Source organism: Meleagris gallopavo, chromosome 28, assembly GCF_905368555.1.
Source record: "Meleagris gallopavo chromosome 28, MGAL_WU_HG_1.1, whole genome shotgun sequence".
NCBI classification, from domain to species: Eukaryota; Metazoa; Chordata; class Aves; order Galliformes; family Phasianidae; genus Meleagris; species Meleagris gallopavo.
The window spans coordinates 1,058,162-1,080,051 of NC_139431.1; the positions used below are offsets into that span (position 1 = coordinate 1,058,162).

Consider the following 21,890-nt stretch of genomic DNA (forward strand, 5'->3'; position numbering starts at 1 on the left):
CTCTCAGTGCTGCACTTATTTCTATATTCCCATAGTGCTATTGGCCTTTCCACACATGCTGTTAGATCTTTATCTGGGATGCCTTTGGATCTGCATTCTCTGTTATTCTTCTCCTTTTCGCTGTCTCATATTCCATTCACAGGTCCAGAACTGGATAGCATGCGAATACATAGTTAGCAGTTTAACTCCACTGTAAATGGACCTTTCCCTCCCACCTGTAAAACTGCAGCACTGTTCTTCCACCCATAGTCATCAGTTCTTGAGTTCAAAGGTTGTGGTTAGTAGCAGTCAGCTCATGCTCATGGGTATCTGCAATCTTATTTAAGTGATCCTTATAACAGATGTCGAGTCACACAGCATGACAGGCACTAAATGAGTGCAGATATTAAAGTAATTTTAGGTTGTTTTCTCAATGTCTGCCCAGCTGATTATTAATGGAAATGAGAGGCCCTATAGGAGCTACTATCAGTTAAATTGTCACTATCAGCACACGTCCTCTGTCACAGCCTCGTTAATTCTAACACAGTGTTATGACTTGATGATCTTGAAGATCTTTTCCAACCTAGGTGATCTGTGATTCTCCAGTGCAAGGGTGAGAAGAAAATAGAGTCAGTTATTCACAGTGATCCATCTGACCTTCTTTTGGCAGCAACAAATGCCAAGACACGCAGCAAAGTGACACTGGTCGCTGGTTTCTTTTCTCGTGACCTTCTAAGAATTTCAGAGTTAACATTTCCAGATGTTATTTCTGCTTATTTATGATTGCTTCTGTGCCCTGAGGTCAGATACTCACATTGGCTTTGCAGGACAGGACTGAGAGCAACACCGAATGCACTTATGTGTGCACAAATGCATCCTGGCACAGCCTCTGTGATGAGAAGAGCCATCTGTGGCAGCACCTGCAGTCCATATGAATAGGCAGTTTGCCTCAGAAAAGCCAAATGTTGCTAGTAAACATTTCTATTCAATTCTCCACAGCGTTCAGAGTTGGAAGTCAGCACTGAAATGTGGTGGTTTCAGCAAGGCCTCTCTTTCTTGCCCGTGGCTTTGGTTGTTTGGTCAGCAGCAACATTTGTGTTTTCATACATCACTGCAATCGTCCTCCACCATGTTGATCCTCTGGTGCCCTACATCAGGTTGGTAACATTAATACAATCTACATTTCCATCTGCAGAACATGTGTGCCTCTAGTTTTGGTCTTTCAGATTTCCAGGCTCTTATAATTTTCCAGATTTTAATACTCCTTATTCACCTTTTGTGTTGAATAAAGATCAGGATAAAAGGAATATACCAAAAATGTTCATTCCTCATTCTAAGAACAGCATGCTTCTTATGGTTTCTTTGTAGACTGAAAAGGAAACTTGAGTTGCAAGTATTTTTAGTATTCATTTCTTTCTTCCAGTGATACAGGGACAGTACCTCCTGAGAGATGCTTATTTGGGATCATGTTAAATGTTTCATCTTTCCTGGGTGAGTAGAGAAAGGTGTCCCTGGCAAGCTGCACATGGTTCTGGGATCACACAGTTTTAAACTGTTTACTTATTAAGATCATTAAACAGTTCGTAATTCTCATCAAAGCTAAATTTCAGGTAATTAACTTATTTCTGTTAAGTGACTTAGAGGGATGTTACTTACCAACTGCAGATTCCAGAAGGCTAAAAATACATGAGAAAGAATGGAATAGAATGGAAGAAAGAAAGAAAGAAAGAAAGAAAGAAAGAAAGAAAGAAAGAAAGAAAGAAAGAAAGAAAGAAAGAAAGAAAGAAAAGAAGAAGAAAGAAAGAAAGAAAGAAAGAAAGAAAGAAAGAAAGAAAGAAAGAAAGAAAGAAAGAAAGAAAGAAAGAAAGAAAGAAAGAAAGAAAGAGAAAGAAAGAAAGAAAGAAAGAAAAAGAGAGAGAGAGAGAGAGAGAAAGAGAAAGAGAGAGAGAAAGAAAGGAAATAGTGGTAAGAGGAATATCAATGCAAAACTAAGAAAGTCATCTTATTTGTGCTTTGGTTACAGAGAGAAAAAACAATGTACTTTTTCAAGTGAAAGAGACCAGAAAACCTTAGTAGGTCAGTTATGTCAGCTTTGACTTCCACATTCCCACATTTCCTAAGGCAGTTTTTGTACTTCAAACAGATGCCCCCATCACTCAGCACATTCTCAGTTAAAAAAAGGAAAAAACAGTTTACTGCATTTGGGTTCTTCATTCTTAGGTATGGCCACCATGTATGTCCGTTACAAACAAGTCTATGCTTTGAATCCAGACAAATCCAGGATCATCAAGCTTAATAAGATTGGCCTTATGCTGGGACTGATGAGCTGCTTTGGACTTTGCATCATTGCAAATTTCCAGGTTTGTGTCCAGAGTTGGGTGTTTGTTTACTGTGGTAACTGATAAGATGGGATGGGGGGAGGGGGGAAATTAAAAGCAAACTTTTGAGGGAAAAACCCGTTTTTTTTTTTTTTTTTCTAATCAAATTCTCTACAGAAAGCTGTTAAAAGTAAGTTTGAATTTGGAGTTTCTTACATATTTCTTATTTTCTTTATCCACTGGCGTTTGTAATCGGCAAGTCACAAAATTCCAAACCATTAAAAAAGAAAGAGAAGTTCTCTTTCTGCAGGAAGCAGACTCTTCTTGCACGTCCTTATAGGAGATGTGAAAGCCATGTCTCCAGATGATAAGACCACAGCTGTACAGTATTTTGATACAGAGGAATCTGTAGGGGACTGTAGCAGCGCCTTTGGCCACTAGAGGTTGCAGTGATTCACTGCTCTCCTGCTGGATTAGGGCCAGGGAAAAGTAGCTCTTGAGAAGTTCCACCTTTCTCTCATTTCCCATAGCACAGCTCTGTCTTGCTTCAGCAGTCTGTCTTAGAAAACTCAGCAGGCTGATTTTGGTTTGACATGGATTTTTTGGAAGCCTTAATGAGCTTTTTAGAACTCAAGCTGTACACTCAGTGTTGCTCTGCTGTGAATTCAGCACTTAGATTTCATTTGTGCTCTCTAGTAAGGAGCACATAGCGATTGTGAGGAAAGCATGACCCCAATTCCTGATCGTAACAGATACTCAGACTTCATAATTTAAGGCATAAAATGTTACCCGCATGTATGGGCTACAGAGAGGCTGCCAGCACAGTGCAAATTGACAAGACATTTTGTCTTGGCCTTTCATTTTTTTGGGGCACTTTGCTCAGTCAGGGATAGGAGGAAAGGATAAACGAGGCTTGTTCAAACTGCAGTAGTTCAGAGAAGTGCTAAAGCTCATTGATTTTAACCTCATTTGGGGGACTAGAATTGCATGTCATGTTTGTCTTCTGTTGCATTATCCTTCATAGACACAGAGATTCCCTGGCTGGAAGTATTCAGCAGGCAGTCTGCTGTCATTCTTGTTACCTTCCCAACTGCAAGGATTCCTCCATTCAGTTTCCGTATTACTGTTCAGCATGATAACGAAGGCAGCGTTGATGAATTCCTGTAATTGACATACAGCTGAACTGTAAATTAGCTGCAAGAACATCCCCAGAGCAGCAATACAGAGGGCTGCCAGGCGTTGGCTCCCAGCTAACTCTGTGGGCTTCCGAGAAAATCTCTGAAGTGCTGGCACATTCCAGAACTCTTTTGTTTGGGACATGAGAGGATAACTGTGCGCGTGGAGCACCAGCAGGTTACAGAAGGAAAATATTCCCCGAGTTGAAAATTAAACCGAGTTCTGTACAAACTGTTCTTTCTCTCCATAGAAATGTATTCTGTACTACATCCACGTGGTCGGAGCCTGCCTGACATTTGGAGTGGGGGCCATTTACATGCTGGTTCAGACCATCCTCTCCTACTTGATGCAGCCAGAAGTTCACAGCAAAGACATCTTTTTGATCCGACTGACCGTGCTGCTCTGGTGTGGCTCAAGCATTGCAAGCAGTATCCTTTCACTGCAATGTGCCCCCATGAACAGAGCAGCTTCCACAATTGTATTTGCAGCTATGTTAGTTTAACCTGCAGACAGGACAATCCGTGCTACAGAAGGTCTACCATCCTTAGGTTTACAACTTGTATCATGGCTTTTCTATCCAGTTTTACAGCTTGGTAACTTCAGGAAGAAAGGGCACCATCAGGGTAAGCCTGCTAGCAGGTCACAGGCTAACAAAATGTTGCAGTTCTATGATTGGGTACTACTAGAATGGAGAAGTAGAAAATGTAGCATGAAAGAAAATACTGCTAACCCAACCCAACCCACTGTGTGCAGCACAGTGCGCTGATACAGCTGGATCCCTGAGCAGGTCTGAAAGTTCTGGCACTTATCACAGAAGCAGCTGTGGAATGCATTGCCAAGGTTGATTCAGAAGAGATATCTGACCCGTGATCTCCTCCCTTGCCCATCCTAGAGGTCAAAATGCAAGAAGTTTCTGGCAGACTTTCCCAACAGCCTTCCTTTGGCTCTGGAACTCATCATTCCCTTTGAGTTCCAAGTTCTGGAAGCAGACATAGAAATCTAGGCAAACTCATGCAGAAACAGAGCATTTCTCCTATCCAGAGTTATCTGACAATTAGGAAACTGAACCACAGCAGTTCCTATGTTCACTCCTAAACACTGTGTTTTGAAAATCGTGACTCAGTTGCGTCAAACAGGATTACAATCTAAAGCATTAGAATTTACATTCCAAAGACATGAGTCCAGAAATCATTGCCTAAATGCTGTTCCTGCTGCAGTTGAATCGAGGCCACCTATTTAATCCCTGCTGATTTTATTTATTCCTAGGCTGGCAGCCAAAACCAACATTAAACCATAAACTCACTGATCACCAAGCTCCCATTCCTGCTACTGCGAAACAATATAATTTGGGTCAGGCTGGTTATCGGTAACGAAGCGAGGAGGAGAAGGCTTGACACAGCAAAGAAGTCAGCTGTGAGATTTTTTTGTGCTAGAGAAGAATGAGATTTTCAGCTCCAAACAGTTAAGAGCCAAATACAATTGGAGCAGACTGAAAGGGAACAACGTGAACTGATTCCAGTTAAGAGCCTTGTACAGATGCCAAAAAAAAAAACCCATAAGATCTATAGAGGTCTGTAAACCAGTATGGTCTAACCAAAATTAGAGGGGAACGTAGAAATAATGATATATGCATACATATATATGTGGAAGGGGAATCAAAGGGAAATTGTTTGAGTATTTCCTAAATTAACAGTTCATCATGTAATAAGGGAGAAGTGGTAACAGGAAGAAGTCCCTGGCCATGGGAGAAGTGGTTGTTTCTGGTAGTGGAAGGCAGAAGGAAACCTAGAACTGCTTATCCACTGCTGGATAACTCAAAAAAAAACCTAACACTGGAAGTGATAAGCATGGTTCACATCCATCACAGCCTGTTTCCACACAGACGTTAAAGTTGATCAAGGAGGTACAACAAGGTGCAGTATACAAAGAGCAAAGATGACTGATGCACCTTAGAATCAAGCTTTTCATGTTGGAACAACCTACAAGTCAAACGGAACGATGTGGAACTGTTCACATCTCCGTTACCATTCATTATGCTGAGGAGACCTGGTAGAGAACAAGAGAAGACACAGGTCTCCTTACAGACTCCATTTGAAGCACCCCAGTGCCTAGGCTGGAATTTCCAAGTTGCTCCTTCCTTGTCTTGAATCCTCCTTAACATATTTCCACAGTGTTTGTTTCCTCAGTTGTCTTATACAGTGGGCTGTATGGAACAGATCTTGTGCAAAAGTTGCACTGGGACCCCCAGGAAAAAGTGAGTAAAAAAAGAAAAACAACAGGTGTTTTAACAGACTCTTCTACTGAGTTCCGCACTTCATTTTTAGAGACTCCAGATATCCTAAGAGATTTTGCTTTCTGAACAAAGTAGTTGTAGATGCAGGGCGTCATGTGTTCAAGCCAAGTTTGTGTAATTACAGGGTCACTAAGACTTTCTCATACTGATTTTATTTTCTCCCCTTCTCTCTCCCTGTTACACAGGGCTACACAGCTCACATTGTCAGTACTGCCTCCGAGTGGTCATTAGCATTCTCCTTCCTCAGCTTTTTCCTCACCTATATTCGTGATTTTCAGGTAAAATCAATGTTAATGTTATGTGCTCTGTTTCTGTAGACTTCCAATAGCCTGACACAATGCAAGGTGGTCTCTTCAAGCTTCTAAGTTTGACAGCGTGTATCAGTCATCAAGGCTGGAACACCTGTGGTGTGAACAGCACTGAACGGTCCTTTCTTCCTCAGTAGGGTACGCTCCTGCTGTGTTAGCAGCATCAGTCTAGCTCCAACCAGCTTCACTTGCATGATCTGCCGCAGTCACGGGAGGTTTGCTGTAGGCGAATTATGGAGTCAGTCCAGGAGGACAACACAGGATTGGGTTAATAGTTCAGGAGCTGATCTGTGTTTTGGTCTTTCATCCAACTGTCCCTGCTGAACAAGTGATGAGCCTGCTAAGTTGTGGTTTCTCTCCTTTTTTTCCTCCACAGAAAATTTCCCTGCGTGCAGTTGTTAGCTTGCATGGACAAACCCTTTATAACACACCACAGAGCTTTGCGACTGATGAACAGAGGCTGCTGATAGCAGGGAGCATCTAATGAAGGCAAAGAGAACAAGTTCTCTGCACAACTCAGGAATGTAATGGCAATAACAGTTCATACTTCTAAGCATTTATTTTATATATAAAAGAAAAATGAAGTGATTGTATGCTACTTGACACAAAGGGCTCTGCTATTAATCCACACAGCAATGCAACGTTATCAGTATTGAACACAAGCCTGTAACATTTCTACACATGCTAATGTCATGAAAAAATTAAATGAAGGTTATTAAAAAACACGTGTGTCATCACTTCCCGACAGAGAAGCAGCATAGAACTCACCTTCTTCAGCCTGTTCTCTGCAGTGTTCCCCATGCCAAGCACTTTGGGATGCATGGAATGCTTCCATCCCACCAGCTCTCCCACTGGAGCTGGCCTCTGCTGCCAGAGAGGCAAAAAAAAAAAAAACCAAAACGTATTAAACATCAGGAACTATGGTAGCTGAAAAAGTACCAATGGAGTCCTGTATGTGATCTTGATGCTCGTGTGCTTTTCTAAGCGTCCACACTCAGTCTCCATTCTGATTTCCTTCCCCACATTGGTCTCTGTGGTAATGAGCCAGGTGGACCTTCAGATGTTCCAGCAGTAACTTCCTGCACTTTGTGCCTTGTTTCTAGAGCAGCATCTTCTCCCCTTCCACCTGCCAGAGTGCTCTTCAAACTGCACCACCACTGCTCTATTCCTGCCACGTCCATCTGTGCAGGGAGCTGAGGACTTTGCAAATTCTTTCTCCACATCATCTTCCGCTGCCAACCTTGCCATCATAAATCAGCCGCTTGTCCACTTCACATATTGCAGGGAACCCAGGGTCACTTTCGTGTGATCCAAAACAGCTTGAAAGGTGAATGTGCACACACCTGATGAAAGCAGTCTGCAGCAGCTGGCTGCTGCCCTCCAGGTGGCACAGCTTCCAGGCAGCCTCTCACACTACGCAACTCAGACAGCCTTGTGTTCTCATACAGAAGTGCTGGTGCCTTGGTGGGCTGACCTCTAGTGGAACAGTAACACCTTTGTGCAGGGATTGTTCTTCTGTCCACACACTCTGAGCCACCGCATTAGGTTGATATCAGCTGGCCCAGTATTGTCTTTGCCTCCCAACCTGCTGTGTCCAGTACTCACTGCCACTTTTGTTCTTTCATCCCACCAATTCCTAGAAGACTCCCACTGTCTCTTCATGAACGCTTGCTTGAAAGTGAGTTTTAACTCATAGCCTAAATCCATGACTTTCATATTGTTGTGTACTTAACACATCAGGCACAATGCCTTCTGTGGTCATTGACAGGACCCAACGGAATGGCATGGAGGTTCAGCTTGGACATCACAAAAAGGTTCTTCACGAGATGGTGGTCAAGTATGGAGCTGGCTCCTCAGGGCAGTGGTCATGGCACTGTCAGTGCTCCCAATATTCTAGCTTCCACTTCACAAATAAACACTCAGTAGATCATAGACTTCAAGGGACGAACAGTGCAGAAAAACCCAATCTGTTCTACAGACAACATGGCTGCATGAGGAGCAGTTCCAACGACCTGCAAAGTCCTGGGCTGTTAAGTCACTTTGCTGCTATTGTTGGCACAGCTTTCCCATATTGGCACACCAAGAGATTTGTCTTCGCTCTCAGAGATCCTCTCAGCTTCCAATAGAGCTCTCCAAGAGAGATGCCCTCATCTTGCACAGATGGCTTGGCTTCAACTTTCTCAATTGCCCATTTTCCATTATTCAATCACAGGGAACCAACTTCTTCACTTTCTTCTAACAAATCTGACTGGTCATGTTTCTTCAAAACCTTGCAGCAAGGATTCTTCTCTGAATTTTCACTATTTTATCATAATCTCTACAGAAAACAGAGGAGTAAGCAAGCACTTTGTTAGAGGAAAAGAGGTTGTGAAAGAAAGGTGATACATCTCAGAACTTAAATTCTGAAGGATTTAAGAGGGTAAATGAAGAGAGCTTGATCTGTTTCATTGTACATCATCAGAATGTAAAGATGGACAGATGACAGGATAGATAGAAGACGTTTGTTGGAAGAGCATCGCAACCAGTGAGCACAGCGCCAGACACAAGGCAAGAGGCTGCTTCTCTGTTTTCTGTGCTGGCTAGGATGGAGGCAGCTTTCTTCACAGCAGTCTGTATGGTACAGCATTCTGGGTTCATGACAGCGCTGTGGCTGAACAGCATCCAGGTTTTCTCTGTTTTCCACTCTAACCCTCCAGCAGGAACTTAGAAGCTAACAGAACCAGGACAGCTGATCCCAAATTACCAAAGCGATGTTCCATACCACGTAATGTCATGGATGTTTGTTGATTCTGTGTGCACCTTTCCAAGCAACCATTATATATGCCGAGGTCTTGCTTTAACCAGCAAGTGGTCAAGCATCAGCCCGCTGATGGCACACATTAAATTCTTTATTTTGCCTTGCCTGCATGCACAACGTTCACTTCACCTATTAAACTGTATTTATCTCAATCCACAAATCTTCTTGCCTTCTGCATTCTCCTCATGCAATGGGGAAGGTAAATGAGCAAGCAACTCTGCTGGCTGATGTCATCCCGCCACACCCAATACGTAGTCAATAGTCCCACTTTTCCCACAAAACACTTCAAGACAGGCTTAGCCAAACTTACGCTGCTTCCATACTTTCAGGAACAAGTTGAGACAAACGTTTTCCTCATTGGTGTCATTCACTGATCAAAAATCCCACCTCCCATAAATTAGCCTCTGTGCTTTGCGTATTTACCAAGAAAGTATATGCAACTCACTTGCTCTCTCTTATAGAGCAAGTTCCACAGGGATCTGTGATGTTGAATATAGCCATAACTAGACAAGAAAAAGCAACGCTGAGTTCTGTTAGCAGTGCATTCATGGCAGCAGCAATAAAGACTTCAAAAGAACTGCAGGAAGTCCTTACAAAATTCAGTGATGTGACAACATTTAATGTGGCACAAAGGGACATGGGTTAGCGATGGGACCTGTTCAGGCTGATGGTTGGACGTGTTGATCTTCAAAGTCTCTTCCAACCTAGCTCATCCTGTGACATGGACAACAGAGAGGAGCAGAAGGCCTCCAAACACCACATGACAAAACATGCTGGGGAAACACACTGAAGAGCTATAAAAATCACGATGGCAAAGACAGCTTCAGTGCTCTCTCTCTCCTACAGTGCAAAACGTAGGCAGCATCAAACGAAGGAGACATTCAAATAAAGACTGATCGAGTTAACGGATGAGACATTCATCAGGAATTATTAAAGATACCACTCACAGACAAAGAAATGTATCTTTTTTGCTTAAATAAGGAATGATTCAGTTTAACTCATTCAAATAAAACAAACAATCCACCCTACCCAACCACCAAATAATCCTACAACCAAACTTCAACATTGCACATCTGTCAAAGGCCTTATAAAGGCTTACAACAATAACTGCAGGAAACACGTACCTAAATAATTTTACTGGTACACTTCAGCAGCTGTTAGTACTGGTTCCACTGGATATCAGCATCATTACTGCCTGAAGACTAATCCCCAAACCTCTTAAATAGCATTTATTAAACACTGACCATGGACCTTCTATGACAAATGACAGTTCCTCGTAATTCACAAAAGTTTTCATGCATTATAAAATATTAAGAAAACAAAAAAATATATATTTACAAGGAGGGGGTGCTATTTGCACTCCGTCTCTAATAGATGGGCTACGAATTTCCAAATTGGGGAAGTTTATTTTCTAAGACTAATAGAGAAACCCCTTTAATGCAAAATACAGAGGATATGCTAAAAATAGTAAAAACACTCTCTTCTGTATTCTGATACACATACATGTCCCAGAAGCACAATCTGGTGGTCCAAGTCTTTTATTTCTAGTCTTTAATAGGAAAATTATTTTTTATAAATACACATAGTAAATTTCCTTAAGGTCCTCTGTGTTCCAGAAATATTCATCTTCATTCAAACGCAAAATTTCTTCTTCAAGTCACTGAGATGAAGATGAATATGGTTCAGACCACCACCACCTTCAGTATTTCAGATTTGCTGCATTTTTTTTACGCATTTCTTCAAGTGCTGCTTCCCGCTCTCTCAAGAGCTGTTTGAGTCGTTTAATCTTCTCGTCCCGGATCGTTTCATCCAAGTCTGGTGGAGTCAAAGGGAAAGCATCATCTCTGAATGAGCCTTCAAAAAGTGAAGCGTGGTCTTCAGAGGACACTAACACTGGAATATCTGAGTCTGTAACATCGCTATTTTGGGAGCACGGCTCCTGCTCAGCGCCTGCTGAGGATATAAAGTCTGTGGAAATACTTTGCTGCAATAAGGCAGGCGGAGGAGAAACACTTCTGTTTAGTGTGATAGAACTTGGGCCACTGTCTTCTGTACCTGAACTTGTGGCTGACTTGACTGATGTTCTCCTTCTCTTTCCACTGTCTGGCAGTGAAGATTTTGTTTTTCTTTTCTTAGATAAACCCTCTTCTAGACCCAAAATAACCTGTAAGATCAAGAAACACACAAAAGACACTTCTGTTAGACTAAGGACCATTTGACATGACATGATCACAGTTACTGGGCGTGTATTGCAGGAGTTACTTATTGTTTGTTTCTTAGAATCACTTTACTAGGCAGTAGATCTGCTCAACATAGGGTTCTCCACATACAGTTATCAAAACATGAAAAGGCTTTTGACTGGATAGAGTACAACCATACAAAAGAAAATGTAGAACACTATGGCTGAACAGAACCACTTTCTATGGATAAAAATCACTTTCATGCATTAAAATGCAAGGCTCTACAATAAAGGAAGCTTTCCAGAAGCACTACAGAATGTTCCTATCCAATGACAAAGGACTAAGTTTATAAAAACACTGCAACTGAACATCTCACAAGTACATGAGCAAATTTCTTTAAACAGCACTGACTGTGACAAAGTGGATAGCTCTTCTGTGAAGTGAGACACATCTAGCTATGTGAATGTCTGAAGTGCCTTGAAATAACAGCACTTGCCTGATTTGGAATACACAGATAAAGCTGCCCAGGAAAATTCCTGATTCTCTGCATATATCCACTGCACTACAGAATATGCCTAATTGTTTGTAGAAGGCTAAATACGAATCAGGATCACAGAGGTATAGCTCCTACTCCCATAAATGCTGTCCTTTTCACTGTTCACTCATAACTAGAGGGTCAGCATCATCAAAGCATTTGCTCTTCAGGTTTCTTCCAGCTGAACTCAGTAAAGAGGATAAGAAAGAAAAAAAGAAAAAAAAAAAAAAGAGTATTCAAGTCATACTGAAATCACTCAGCTCTGCAGCAGTACAGAAACAAGTCCAATGATCAGCTCCCACAGTGATCTAACAATTATCAACTTCCCCTGACAAATCCAGAGGTGAGACGGCCCAGGCAAAAAGCACAATCTATGTACTGACTACACTTACACTGCCTTCTGACTGTGCTGCAGTACAATATTTTAGCACCGAAAAAAGTCAAGGTACCTTTTCCTCTTTAATACATTTCCGATGTTGGTCTGTTATTGTCACATCTAATGAGGAGGAAGGGCAAGAATCATTTTTCCTTTCCAAGCTGTTACTGGAGCTCACCCTCTCATCTGGTTTCTCACGGTAGGTTGTTAATGGTATTCTCTTAAGGTAGACTCTCTCCTCCTTATAGAGACCAAATTTTGTCCTTAATTGGAAATACTGTTTCCAATGTGGCTTCTCTTGGTCTTTTATTTGATTAACTTTTCCTAGTGAATACATCTTTTTACGCTGGACCTGCAATACAGAAACAGTAAGAGAACCATGAATCTCTCCACGTATGTAAAAGCCTTAGTTTACTAAAAGCCCTAATGACAACTTGTTCTTTTCCACGAGTCGCATTTAAGACATGTAAGCCAATTTTGAGGAATTACAGGCAAATTATCATAGGTCTAACATTCTTACTAGTTACTTAAAACACCAGGTGCACTGTACAATATCCAGTAAATGCAAAGTCCAACTAGTAAACTACAGAGTTAAAAGAAGCAACAGGGGCATCACCTATCCTAAAGGCCATAAGTATCAAAGGCAAATAACAAAAGATCAGTGTTCTATATGTCATCACCTTCGGACTGATGAAAACACTTCTTATTTGCACTGTGGTTGATAATACCAACGAAGCACTACTAACCACCTCTCATATCTAATCTTCACTGTAACCTGAACTGGCTTTTTTAATATGCAAGATCAAGCTCACATCATTACATCTGGCACCCATAGGCTTGCAAAGTTAAGGACCAAAAGCCAACAACTAAAATGCTATTTTTCACAGATATTAAGTCAACCGCTACCACTCGGCATCATAAAGCCCTCACAGAAAAAAGTCTACCTGATCAATTTTTTGGGAGTGACGAAGAGATCCTAGAGTCTATTGCAATGAACAAATGCCTGAAGTGTGCATACACACACTTATCTGACATTTCTCTTTGGCCTGGTCAACAGAAGTATATACTTGCTTCCGATTCTTCACCTGGAGGCAAACTCCTTCTGTCTTCACAAGCAATTGGAATCTTGACTTGCAATCCTTCATAGGTACAGAGTTTGCGGAATTTGCAGCTATAGCCTTTGAGATATTTCTTACGCTATGATTTTAGAAGAATACATAGGCAGTCAAAAGGGGGACAGCACTATTGCCACTGAAGATCTTGAGCTTCACCTGCCTGGTATCAAGCCACAAGACAAAGAATCCCACTGCATCACAGCACGAAAGAAAGGAAATGTAGCTCTTGCCTTTGGCTCTATCAGCTAGCAGAAATTGGAGGAGGAACATCAGTTTGTCAGTTTGTCTCAGAATGAAAACCTCTGCTTGCCCGCCCTGTCTTCCTTTCACATCATTCCAAGTTTCCCTACTTCACCCCATGCCTACAGCATGTGGCAGCAATGCTAAAAAGCAGAGAGCAACCAGAGCTTAAAGTCTGAACAGCTTACTCATATTCTCATGTGCTACAACTAATCTTGTGAAGAAATAAAAAGACATCTTCTCCCTGCCTTTTTTTTTTTTCCTTTATGCCTTTTCGCATTTGCACAGAGCAATTTTACTGGAAAAAAAAAATAACCTTTTCAGCTTTTGAACTAAAAAATAAATAAATAAATAAAAAATCACATTTTAAACCAGCATTTCTGGTGACAGGTTACCAGCTAAGAACTGTCCGTCAATTTATGAAAAAGCCATTTCACTTAATCAGACCCAGGAGCATATAACAAGCAGAGACTGAGATTGTCACGTTTATTGGAGTTACCTTTTGCCAGTCTTCACTGAAAGCACGCTCATGTTCAGACTGAGGTAAAACAGCACTTGCTGCTTTGGGGGAATGAATCATTTCCTTGCCATCTTGGCACGCATTTTCCTGCATCCCTAATGCCATAACTGGGGTCATTCCACTTGAGATGCTCTCCATGAAAGGCAAACTCTTTCCCTGGTTTACAGTGGAACTCTGCTCCTCAACACTTGGTATCACCAGAGCTGCAGGTACAGACTTTAAGTTATTTCTTAAACTTCCAGGTGAAGAAACTTTAGAGTTTGTACACACTTTAGGATCTTTCTGAGGTAACGGCATTCCTTTGCTTTTAGACAATACCAGATTCACCACTTTATTGCTTATTTTCGTGACTTCAGTTGAATCAATTAGCTTGGACGTTCCCTTTTTAAGTGAAGCACCATAAGAGGAAGATGCCTGCACGTCAGCTTGGGCTGATAGAACATCAGAGCCTCTCCTGGTCAATAAATAGACTTTCCCATTGCACATGACCAGAGCATTATCTTTAATGGATGTGATTTTTGTTTTGCTTACACCAGAACCAGTAGAACAGTGTGACAAAATATTTGCAGAGTTAATTTCTACATTCTTCGTATCTGACAAAGTTTTCAAGATCTTGGAAGCCACGTTATTTGATGACTTCACAGGAATAAGGCAAGGCGCTGGCAACTGCGGACTTTCTCGCACAATCCATTTCATTGGTGTGTGCTGGCACTGCTGACCATCAGACGTTCCTGTCTCAGCAGAAGAGCTATGTGCCCTTTGTGGAGCTGTCATTAGCAATGTTTTTGAAACATCTGGGGCGGGTTTGGGGTCATCAGCTTGCAAACGCTTGGGAAGTACTGTTTTCACTGCGTTCACAGGTGACACATAAATCACCATTGGCATTTTTTTACTATCAGCTCCATCAGACACATTTGTTGCTGCAGCGGCAAGTATTTTTTGCTGGATTGAAGCCGGTAAAAAAGAAGCTGGGACAGATTTCACTTCTGCATCCGCTGGTATCTGGAGGTGGTGGCCAGAGGGCAGTACTGGAGGCTTCACAGAAATGGGATTGTCTTTTGTGTTTCCCGACATGTGTGCAGTGTGACTCTGCTCAGATGAACTCGTTACGGCAGCATTCTGCAAAGACCGTCTATCAACTGAAACACAACTACTCTGAATGTCAGCAGCTGATTCTGTCGTTAAGCTTTCTTTATCAGAACCTGCTCTAACACCTCCCTGTTTGTCTAACGTCCTTGCAAGGATAATCTTTCCAGAATTAGGAGACTGAAAAACAGGTATCTTAACAGATGAAGATGCAGCAGTACTGGCAAGCTGTGTCTTAAAAGCAAGATGAACTGGACTAGAAACATTCACTTTAGGATTATTTGACATGGCTGAAGACTGAACTATTGGCACAGAGTTTCCAGAAGATTTAGAAATTGGGAGTAATTTCAGAAGGTTTTTTCCATCTGGTCCCGTCGTCTGAACTACTCGGTACATACAGCCTGCAATGCTTAACAAAACAAAGAAAGGAGACAAGAAAGAAAAAAAAGAAAGAAAGTATAAGTGAACACAGCACAGATATTTTAATTAATGTCCATCAGTGAATTGTACACCCAGTGCTGTTATGCCTTAGAAACAGACTAACTATCAAAAAACTCCAGATCTGAGTTTCAGCAACCACAGAGGCAAAAATCATGCTGATCATACTATACATTTTGGTTTAGCGTTTCAGAATACTACAGACTAAACATCAAATCCAACAATTACACCACAAAGAAGCAAGAAAGAATGTCCTTCTCAGATAACAATGAGTTTAAAAACCCAAGGAAACATCTTAAATTATCCTTCTCTTCTGCTCACTGGGCTTTTCCTTCTACAATGAAAAAAAAAAAAGCTATCTCCAGCTTTAACAGAAAAGCTGTATTTTTGCTCCTTGCTGTATTAACACTCCTACTTAGCAACAAGAAGTACGAATTTCAAGAAAGCTTAGGAAAATACAGGCAGATTAATCACTTGACAAGATGGAAGCAGAAATTACTTTAGACACACTAGTGGAAAAAATAAAATAAGATGCAAAATACATTCACTTTGTGAAATAAGATGCATGGTGTCCAACTCTTTTGCCTCCAGCTCACCTGCTCATTCATTCTCCAGACAGATACGTGCTACAAGGTCAGTCATCTTCAAAGAAATTAAAGAAAACAGATGTAATCAAGGAACACATGGAAGTTCTGTATGATTTGTAGAAACAGAAGTCTAAGAAGAAAAGGGCTTCAAGAACTAGAAGGAATACAGAGAACCAGAACCACTGAAATCTGAAAATGCAGATGTGAAGACAAAAAGTCAAAACAGCAGACAGACAGAACCTCATCAATTTGAAAGCTGTGACTGCTTCAAATGCCAAGAGGGGAATGACATAAGACTTTCAAATCCATTGCAAGACAGAGAGACACTCCCACTCCACGTGAGTTTGCCTGAATGCACGAATCTTCCCCAGAGAACTCCTGGACTCTCACTGTAACAACCTACTGCCCAAAGCACTGCCAACAGGACACGGCAGGCTGATGCCAACAGGAACAGAACAGTCTCTCTCGCTAGAGTAGAAAAGATCCAACGAACAGCAAGTAGGCTTCATGGCTTGACATCAGAACCAGGATAAAAAGGCAAAGCGGCCAACTCGAACGTCAGTCACCAAAAATATTCTAGTTCTGTCCTACTGACTTTCTACATCAATAAATTAACTGAAAACATGAGCTTATTTCCCAAATTCAGTCCAGATGACAACAGTACTGCGTTCTGTTTGCTGTCAAGTAGCTTTTCAACCACTGGCACTTTTTTTCTGGCAGCAAAATAATACAGCTGGGCCTTCCAAGTCAGCTTCGAATACAGCCATTAGAAGAGAACATCCACGCATGAAACCGTTGCATCTGCTCAAACATGGTCCTTTCCCAAGTGAGAAACCGGAAGGGTGCTCTTGACTCCCTGATTAGATCAGCTCCTGGCAGTCAGAGATCGCATTTCCCCTGATGGCCAATATGAAAGTCTATGCTACTGTCTGTCTAAAGGCTTTAGACATGACATGCAAAGTTTTCTTTGCTGTAACGTTACAGTTAGCATTAATCAAAGTACTGGACAATTATGTCCAATTTCATTTCTAGGCACACCGTGTGGAAAAAGAAGAGACTGAAGTAATTTATTGGTGCAGCGGTCAGGAAATTCTTTGTTTTAAAAACAAAAGTATCCTGGAAATGACAGCACTAGCAATATGCCACGTAGTTCTTAGCGGATGCTATCAGAGTGCTGCTATCAGAGCACTCAGTGGTAAAACAGAATAGGATATTTTGGAACCAGAAAGTTCAGCTGATAGAAACTAGCACTGAAGTGTTGTGATCTTACATAAGTATTTCTGTTCAAACGAAGAGCAACAACTAGAAACACTTGAATGTTTGAATGTAATTAAACAAGGAAGAAGAAAAAAAAAAAACAATGTGTTTTTTGAAGCACTTTTAAACCTCCCAGCTCTACTGATGATGCAGAACCACGAAGTTCAGCACTGAGCTCCTGGAGAGCATTTCGAACCACGATCCACATTCTCAACCTTTCTTCTTTCCCATGTTTAAGTAACAACATTTTGAAGGAAAATTAAGAAGGGAGTTTTCAGCAAGTTTCACAGACACAGAACTGCTGAACCTCTACAACTTTTGCTGTGCAAACAGGTACTTACCTCCACTCAAACTACCTAGCACTGCAAGCAGGCATCCAAGGGCAGAAGAAATCTCCTGAGAGGAATGTTCTTTCACTTGTCATAGCAAGGGCACAGCTCTAACATTTGATGAGCAGCAGGGTAAGCAGCAGGCAAACGGAGATGAAGCAAGAAAAACAGCGAGGTGTGATAGAGGATGCATCTGTGTAAATGTTACTTCCAGCAGCGACACCGGTTCTCATTGCTCACCTCCACACCTCTCGTTTCCACCCTCTCACAACCCTCCCTTCCTACATCCCCTTTTGGTGGGCTTACACAGCTGTTCTCAGGACCAGGCTCTAAACAGCATCCTTTAAGTTTAGCAAGAAACCTCCCCTAATGTTTCCAATTTAAACTCCACACTCAGCTTTCCATGTTTACAGAAGACAACTTCAGTTTTTTTATCTTCACACGCAACGCAAAAAGTAAGAGACTCCACACAATAATTTTCTAGCAAACAGCATTCTTTCACTTGAAACAAATAACAGGTACTTACAGAATTGCAGAATTACAAAAAGCTAAAAGATAGACAAGAAGGGAAGGAAACGCTCAGATGAGATATTGAGAAGCCTTACTCACATTTACTCAAACATCTGCAGATATGAAGGAAAGATGTCACTGTCAGCAATTTTAGACATTTCTGCTATTTTGGATGCAAGTTGAAAATGCTTCATGGTAGATCTCTCACATCACCAAGGACTCTTTCAAGCAATACCAATTAATAACCAAGACTGATGTTTCATATATTACCAAAATAAAATAAAGAATTTCCAACATTTTAGACATAGTTTAGTAATGAAGAGGAGATCCAGAAACTACTTGTCTCTCTACAAGTACTTTATTCTTAAAAGAATTTGTGTTAAGATTTCCTTGAGCTCAGAGAAAAATCTTTCTCCCAGCTTCCTTTTAAGATGCCAGATTCATTTCGTTCAATAAGTGGCTCATTTATTTTCTTAACTTAACATGGGAAGCATTCTCAATTGTTCATGGGAATTTTTTTCCCATAATTCAGGTAGAATTTCCTTCTCCTCTTCATGCTCCTCTGCTTCCCTATCCCATAAATATAAACCTTCTCAAATGTCACACATTGTCACAACGAAATACCTCCGTTGTTGCATGCCATGATACTTCAGTGGCACTTTCACATGCATGACACTGAATATTAAGGCAGATCCTTGAAGAAAACTTGAAGACAATAAACTTTTGGAAGTACAAACAGCGGTAAATCTTCTCTAACATCACCAAAGAAACCACCACATTCAGTTGAATTCTTTCTATATCTAAAGGAAAGCTTTATTCTATATACAAAAGAAAATAAAAACCTGTGACAATCACAGAGGTAAGTGACACCAAAGTGACATTTTCTTCAGCAAAAACTGTCAGTATTTTGCTCCAAAGACAGCATGTGTGGCAATACCAAAAGCTTCCTCGTCAACTACAGGAATTGAGCATTAAGCAACCAGGAAAGCAGAGATAAGAGAAGAAAACAGGAAGGAACGATATTTTTAACATATATATATAAGCACTACTTTCATATCAAGCTAGAAAAACAAAAAGTAGATCCTGTATTTTCCTCTGTTGGAATGATTCCCGTTTTCTTTACTCATACAATCAACCAAAGCAATATCTTTATATTGAAGTCTTTTCTTTCTGGTGAGCTGCTTTTCCAGCTGCCCATCCTCCCAGGTAACACTTTAGAAACAACTTCCTCCTCTTAGCTATGAATAAACCAATCAGAGACCACAAGTTCTTCAAACCTCAGAAAACCAACTTCATTTATGTCAATGGGCACGATCAAATCCTGCAAGTGGCCAAACAAGGTTGAGCATAAATGGCAGGCATAAGCCCAGGAACAAATTAAAGCAAACTGACTGCAGTTCATATTCCCTTCATACAGCCGTGTCCTGTCCAGGCGTTATCTGAGTATCATAATTAAATTTTGTTGTTATCACTGAACAAAGTCTAGAAAGCAATTCTGATTTTCTGTGCGAAGCCAGAAATCCCGCCCAGAACTTTGGTGAAAACCCTTCCCAACAGCTTCATATTTTTCCATAATTCAGCAACTTTCAGCAATGGCAGGAAAAACATTCCGTGCTGGTTCACAGCTCTGTACAAAAATACTTCCTCCCGCCCCAGAACAGCCCAGACAGTAGGAAAACAATTAAGAATAATTAGACCAACCAGGAACAATTATTAACAATTAGAACAACGGCTCCCAGCGCCACTCGCCATGGAGCGCCCACCACTGCAGCCAGCACGGTCAGCCCAGCCGCGCTGCTCGCCGCCAGCCCCGAACAGCAGAAAGCCCAGAGCGCAACGAAGCGGCCCCGCAACGACAGCAGCCGGGCGCGAAGCCGCAGTGCAGCTGGGAGCCGGCGGGCCCGACCGCGCGCCTCCTTCCCGCACGTCGCCCCATCGAGGCGCCCAGCGGCCGGAGGCGGGACACGCAGCCTCGACGGCCGTCCGGCCCTCCCGTTCCCGGCCTCCCCGCCCCGATCCTCCCCAGCCCAGCGCCCCGCGGCGGCCGCCCGGCCCCGCGCGTTGCGGCCTCGTCCCTCTCAGCGCCGGGCTCCTCCGACGGCGCGAGGAGGGCGGCGGGACCGTACCTGGCGGGTGGCTCCCTGCTCGGCCGTACCGGGCCCTGCCGAGCCGCCCGGGAGCGCGGCGGCGGAGACGGCGGCGGCGTCGTTGCCCGCCCCCGTCCGCCCTCCGCCGGGAGGGGATGAGCGCCGGGCCGGCCCGCACCGCGCCGCCCGGGCCCGGTACTCACAGCTGCGCTGCGCTGCCCGACCGCTCCTCTCGGCTCCGCGAGGCCCCCGGCGGGCGGCGGGACATGGCGGGGCGGGCCTCAGCCGCGGGGCCGAGCGCAGAGCCGGCTGCGAACAACGGCCGCGGCGGGAGGGGCGCGGCGGGCCGTCACTTCCTGTACAACAGCCGCCGCTCGGGGGCCGCTTCCGTTCCGGACACTTTCGGGAGAGAGAGGAAATGGAACGCGACACCGCCCTGCGGCCGCGAGGGGCATTGCGAGCGGCGGCGGCACTTCCGGCGGTGGCCGGAAGCGGTTGGCGGCGCAGGGGAGGGAGAGCTTCTCGCGGGACCGGAAGTATGGGAGGAAAGGAGTCGCTCCTGGCGCCCTCTCGTGGCCACGTGGTGCCATCACAGCGCCCCCTGCCGGACCCGGGACGCACAGCTCCACTCTGTTCCCCGCGCAGAGCGAGAGGCAGAACCTCGCGCCGAATCCATTCGTGCAGCCTCCAAGATTCGCGGTGCCTCTGTCTGTCACAAGAGGAAAACTTTATTGAAGAGTAACCCGGTGACATTTTGCTTTGTCTGACTGCAGATTGTCACAGTGACGTGAAATGCAGAGCACACGATGGGCTCTGTGCTGTGCTAGGAGGAGCAGCTCGGCAGAGCTCCATTCTTCCACCTGTGTTGGCAGGTTGCTCTCACCCATGATTTCCTACTCTGACAAAAGTGGCCCAAATAGGCTCAAAAATTTCATTGTCCATTCAAAGTTGAAGTTCTTACCACAGTAGGATCGCCATTTCCAAGCAATATTTACTGCGGAGCTTTCACTGCCAGAGGATGCCAGTTGAGCTTATGGGGAATGAGGGAACTTCATCTCTGCTTTGTCACCAAGAAACAAATGTCTTCCAGCTCCACTGCTCTTGCAGTTTCCTGCTCAAGTGTTGCTCCTACATAGCTTATTTGCAGACACAAATCTCAATTCTTCCAACCAAAGACCAAACCTTGCAGCTGCTTTGCAACAAAAGGAGTCCCGAAGATTCTTCGAACCTCCACAGCTGCAGTCTCTCCTCCTGGGAAACAATGAAACAATGCCACTCCATCCTCATGCACACCCATGACCAGCGAGCACCCAAAGTCTTTGCTTGCACAGCAATGTTAGACTGAACTGTGATACTGAAACAGCAAAAGCTGTCTTCTTTAGAGCATGAAGGAGATCATGGAATCATAGAATCATTGATGACTGTGCCTTAAAAACACAATGTAATACTCAGCTCTGCATTGCTGCATTGCCCTCATCCAAGGCTCAGCCTTTCATTGAGGTCATCCTGGCAACTTCTCTGTGTGCTGAAGAGGAGCATGCCAAGAAGCACCAGCACAGCCAGGAGCTCAGTTCAGGCTTAGCACAGCAGGAGGACAAAGCCCATTCTCAGATCTATCTGATGGTCCTCACAGCTTTTGTATTTACTGTAAAAAAACACACCCCCAGTTCATGTTGCTCATAGGCTGCTTCTGCGCTGGTCAATGGATGCCTTCAGAGTGAAGGAGTCTGGGCATATGGGATTGATGCAGTAGTTGTCT

General features: G+C 43.1%; 2 protein-coding genes across 2 annotated transcripts; one reads left to right on the top strand and one right to left on the bottom strand.

Moving 5' to 3' along the window:
- Window positions 1-992: 992 nt before the first annotated feature.
- On the top strand, window positions 993-6,974 carry DRAM2 (DNA damage regulated autophagy modulator 2). The gene is made up of 7 exons (XM_003212850.5): window positions 993-1,136; window positions 1,403-1,470; window positions 2,200-2,339; window positions 3,724-3,901; window positions 5,645-5,727; window positions 5,952-6,044; window positions 6,451-6,974. Exons 1-7 carry the CDS (start codon window positions 1,006-1,008, stop codon window positions 6,556-6,558), a joined length of 801 nt encoding a protein of 266 aa, XP_003212898.1. The 5' UTR covers window positions 993-1,005; the 3' UTR covers window positions 6,559-6,974.
- On the bottom strand, window positions 6,619-20,884 carry LRIF1 (ligand dependent nuclear receptor interacting factor 1). The gene is made up of 3 exons (XM_085210148.1): window positions 20,171-20,884; window positions 12,036-12,314; window positions 6,619-11,035 (listed from the first exon to the last, which is right to left on the bottom strand). Exons 1-3 carry the CDS (start codon window positions 20,882-20,884, stop codon window positions 10,571-10,573), a joined length of 1,458 nt encoding a protein of 485 aa, XP_085066274.1. The 3' UTR covers window positions 6,619-10,570.
- Window positions 20,885-21,890: the final 1,006 nt, after the last annotated feature.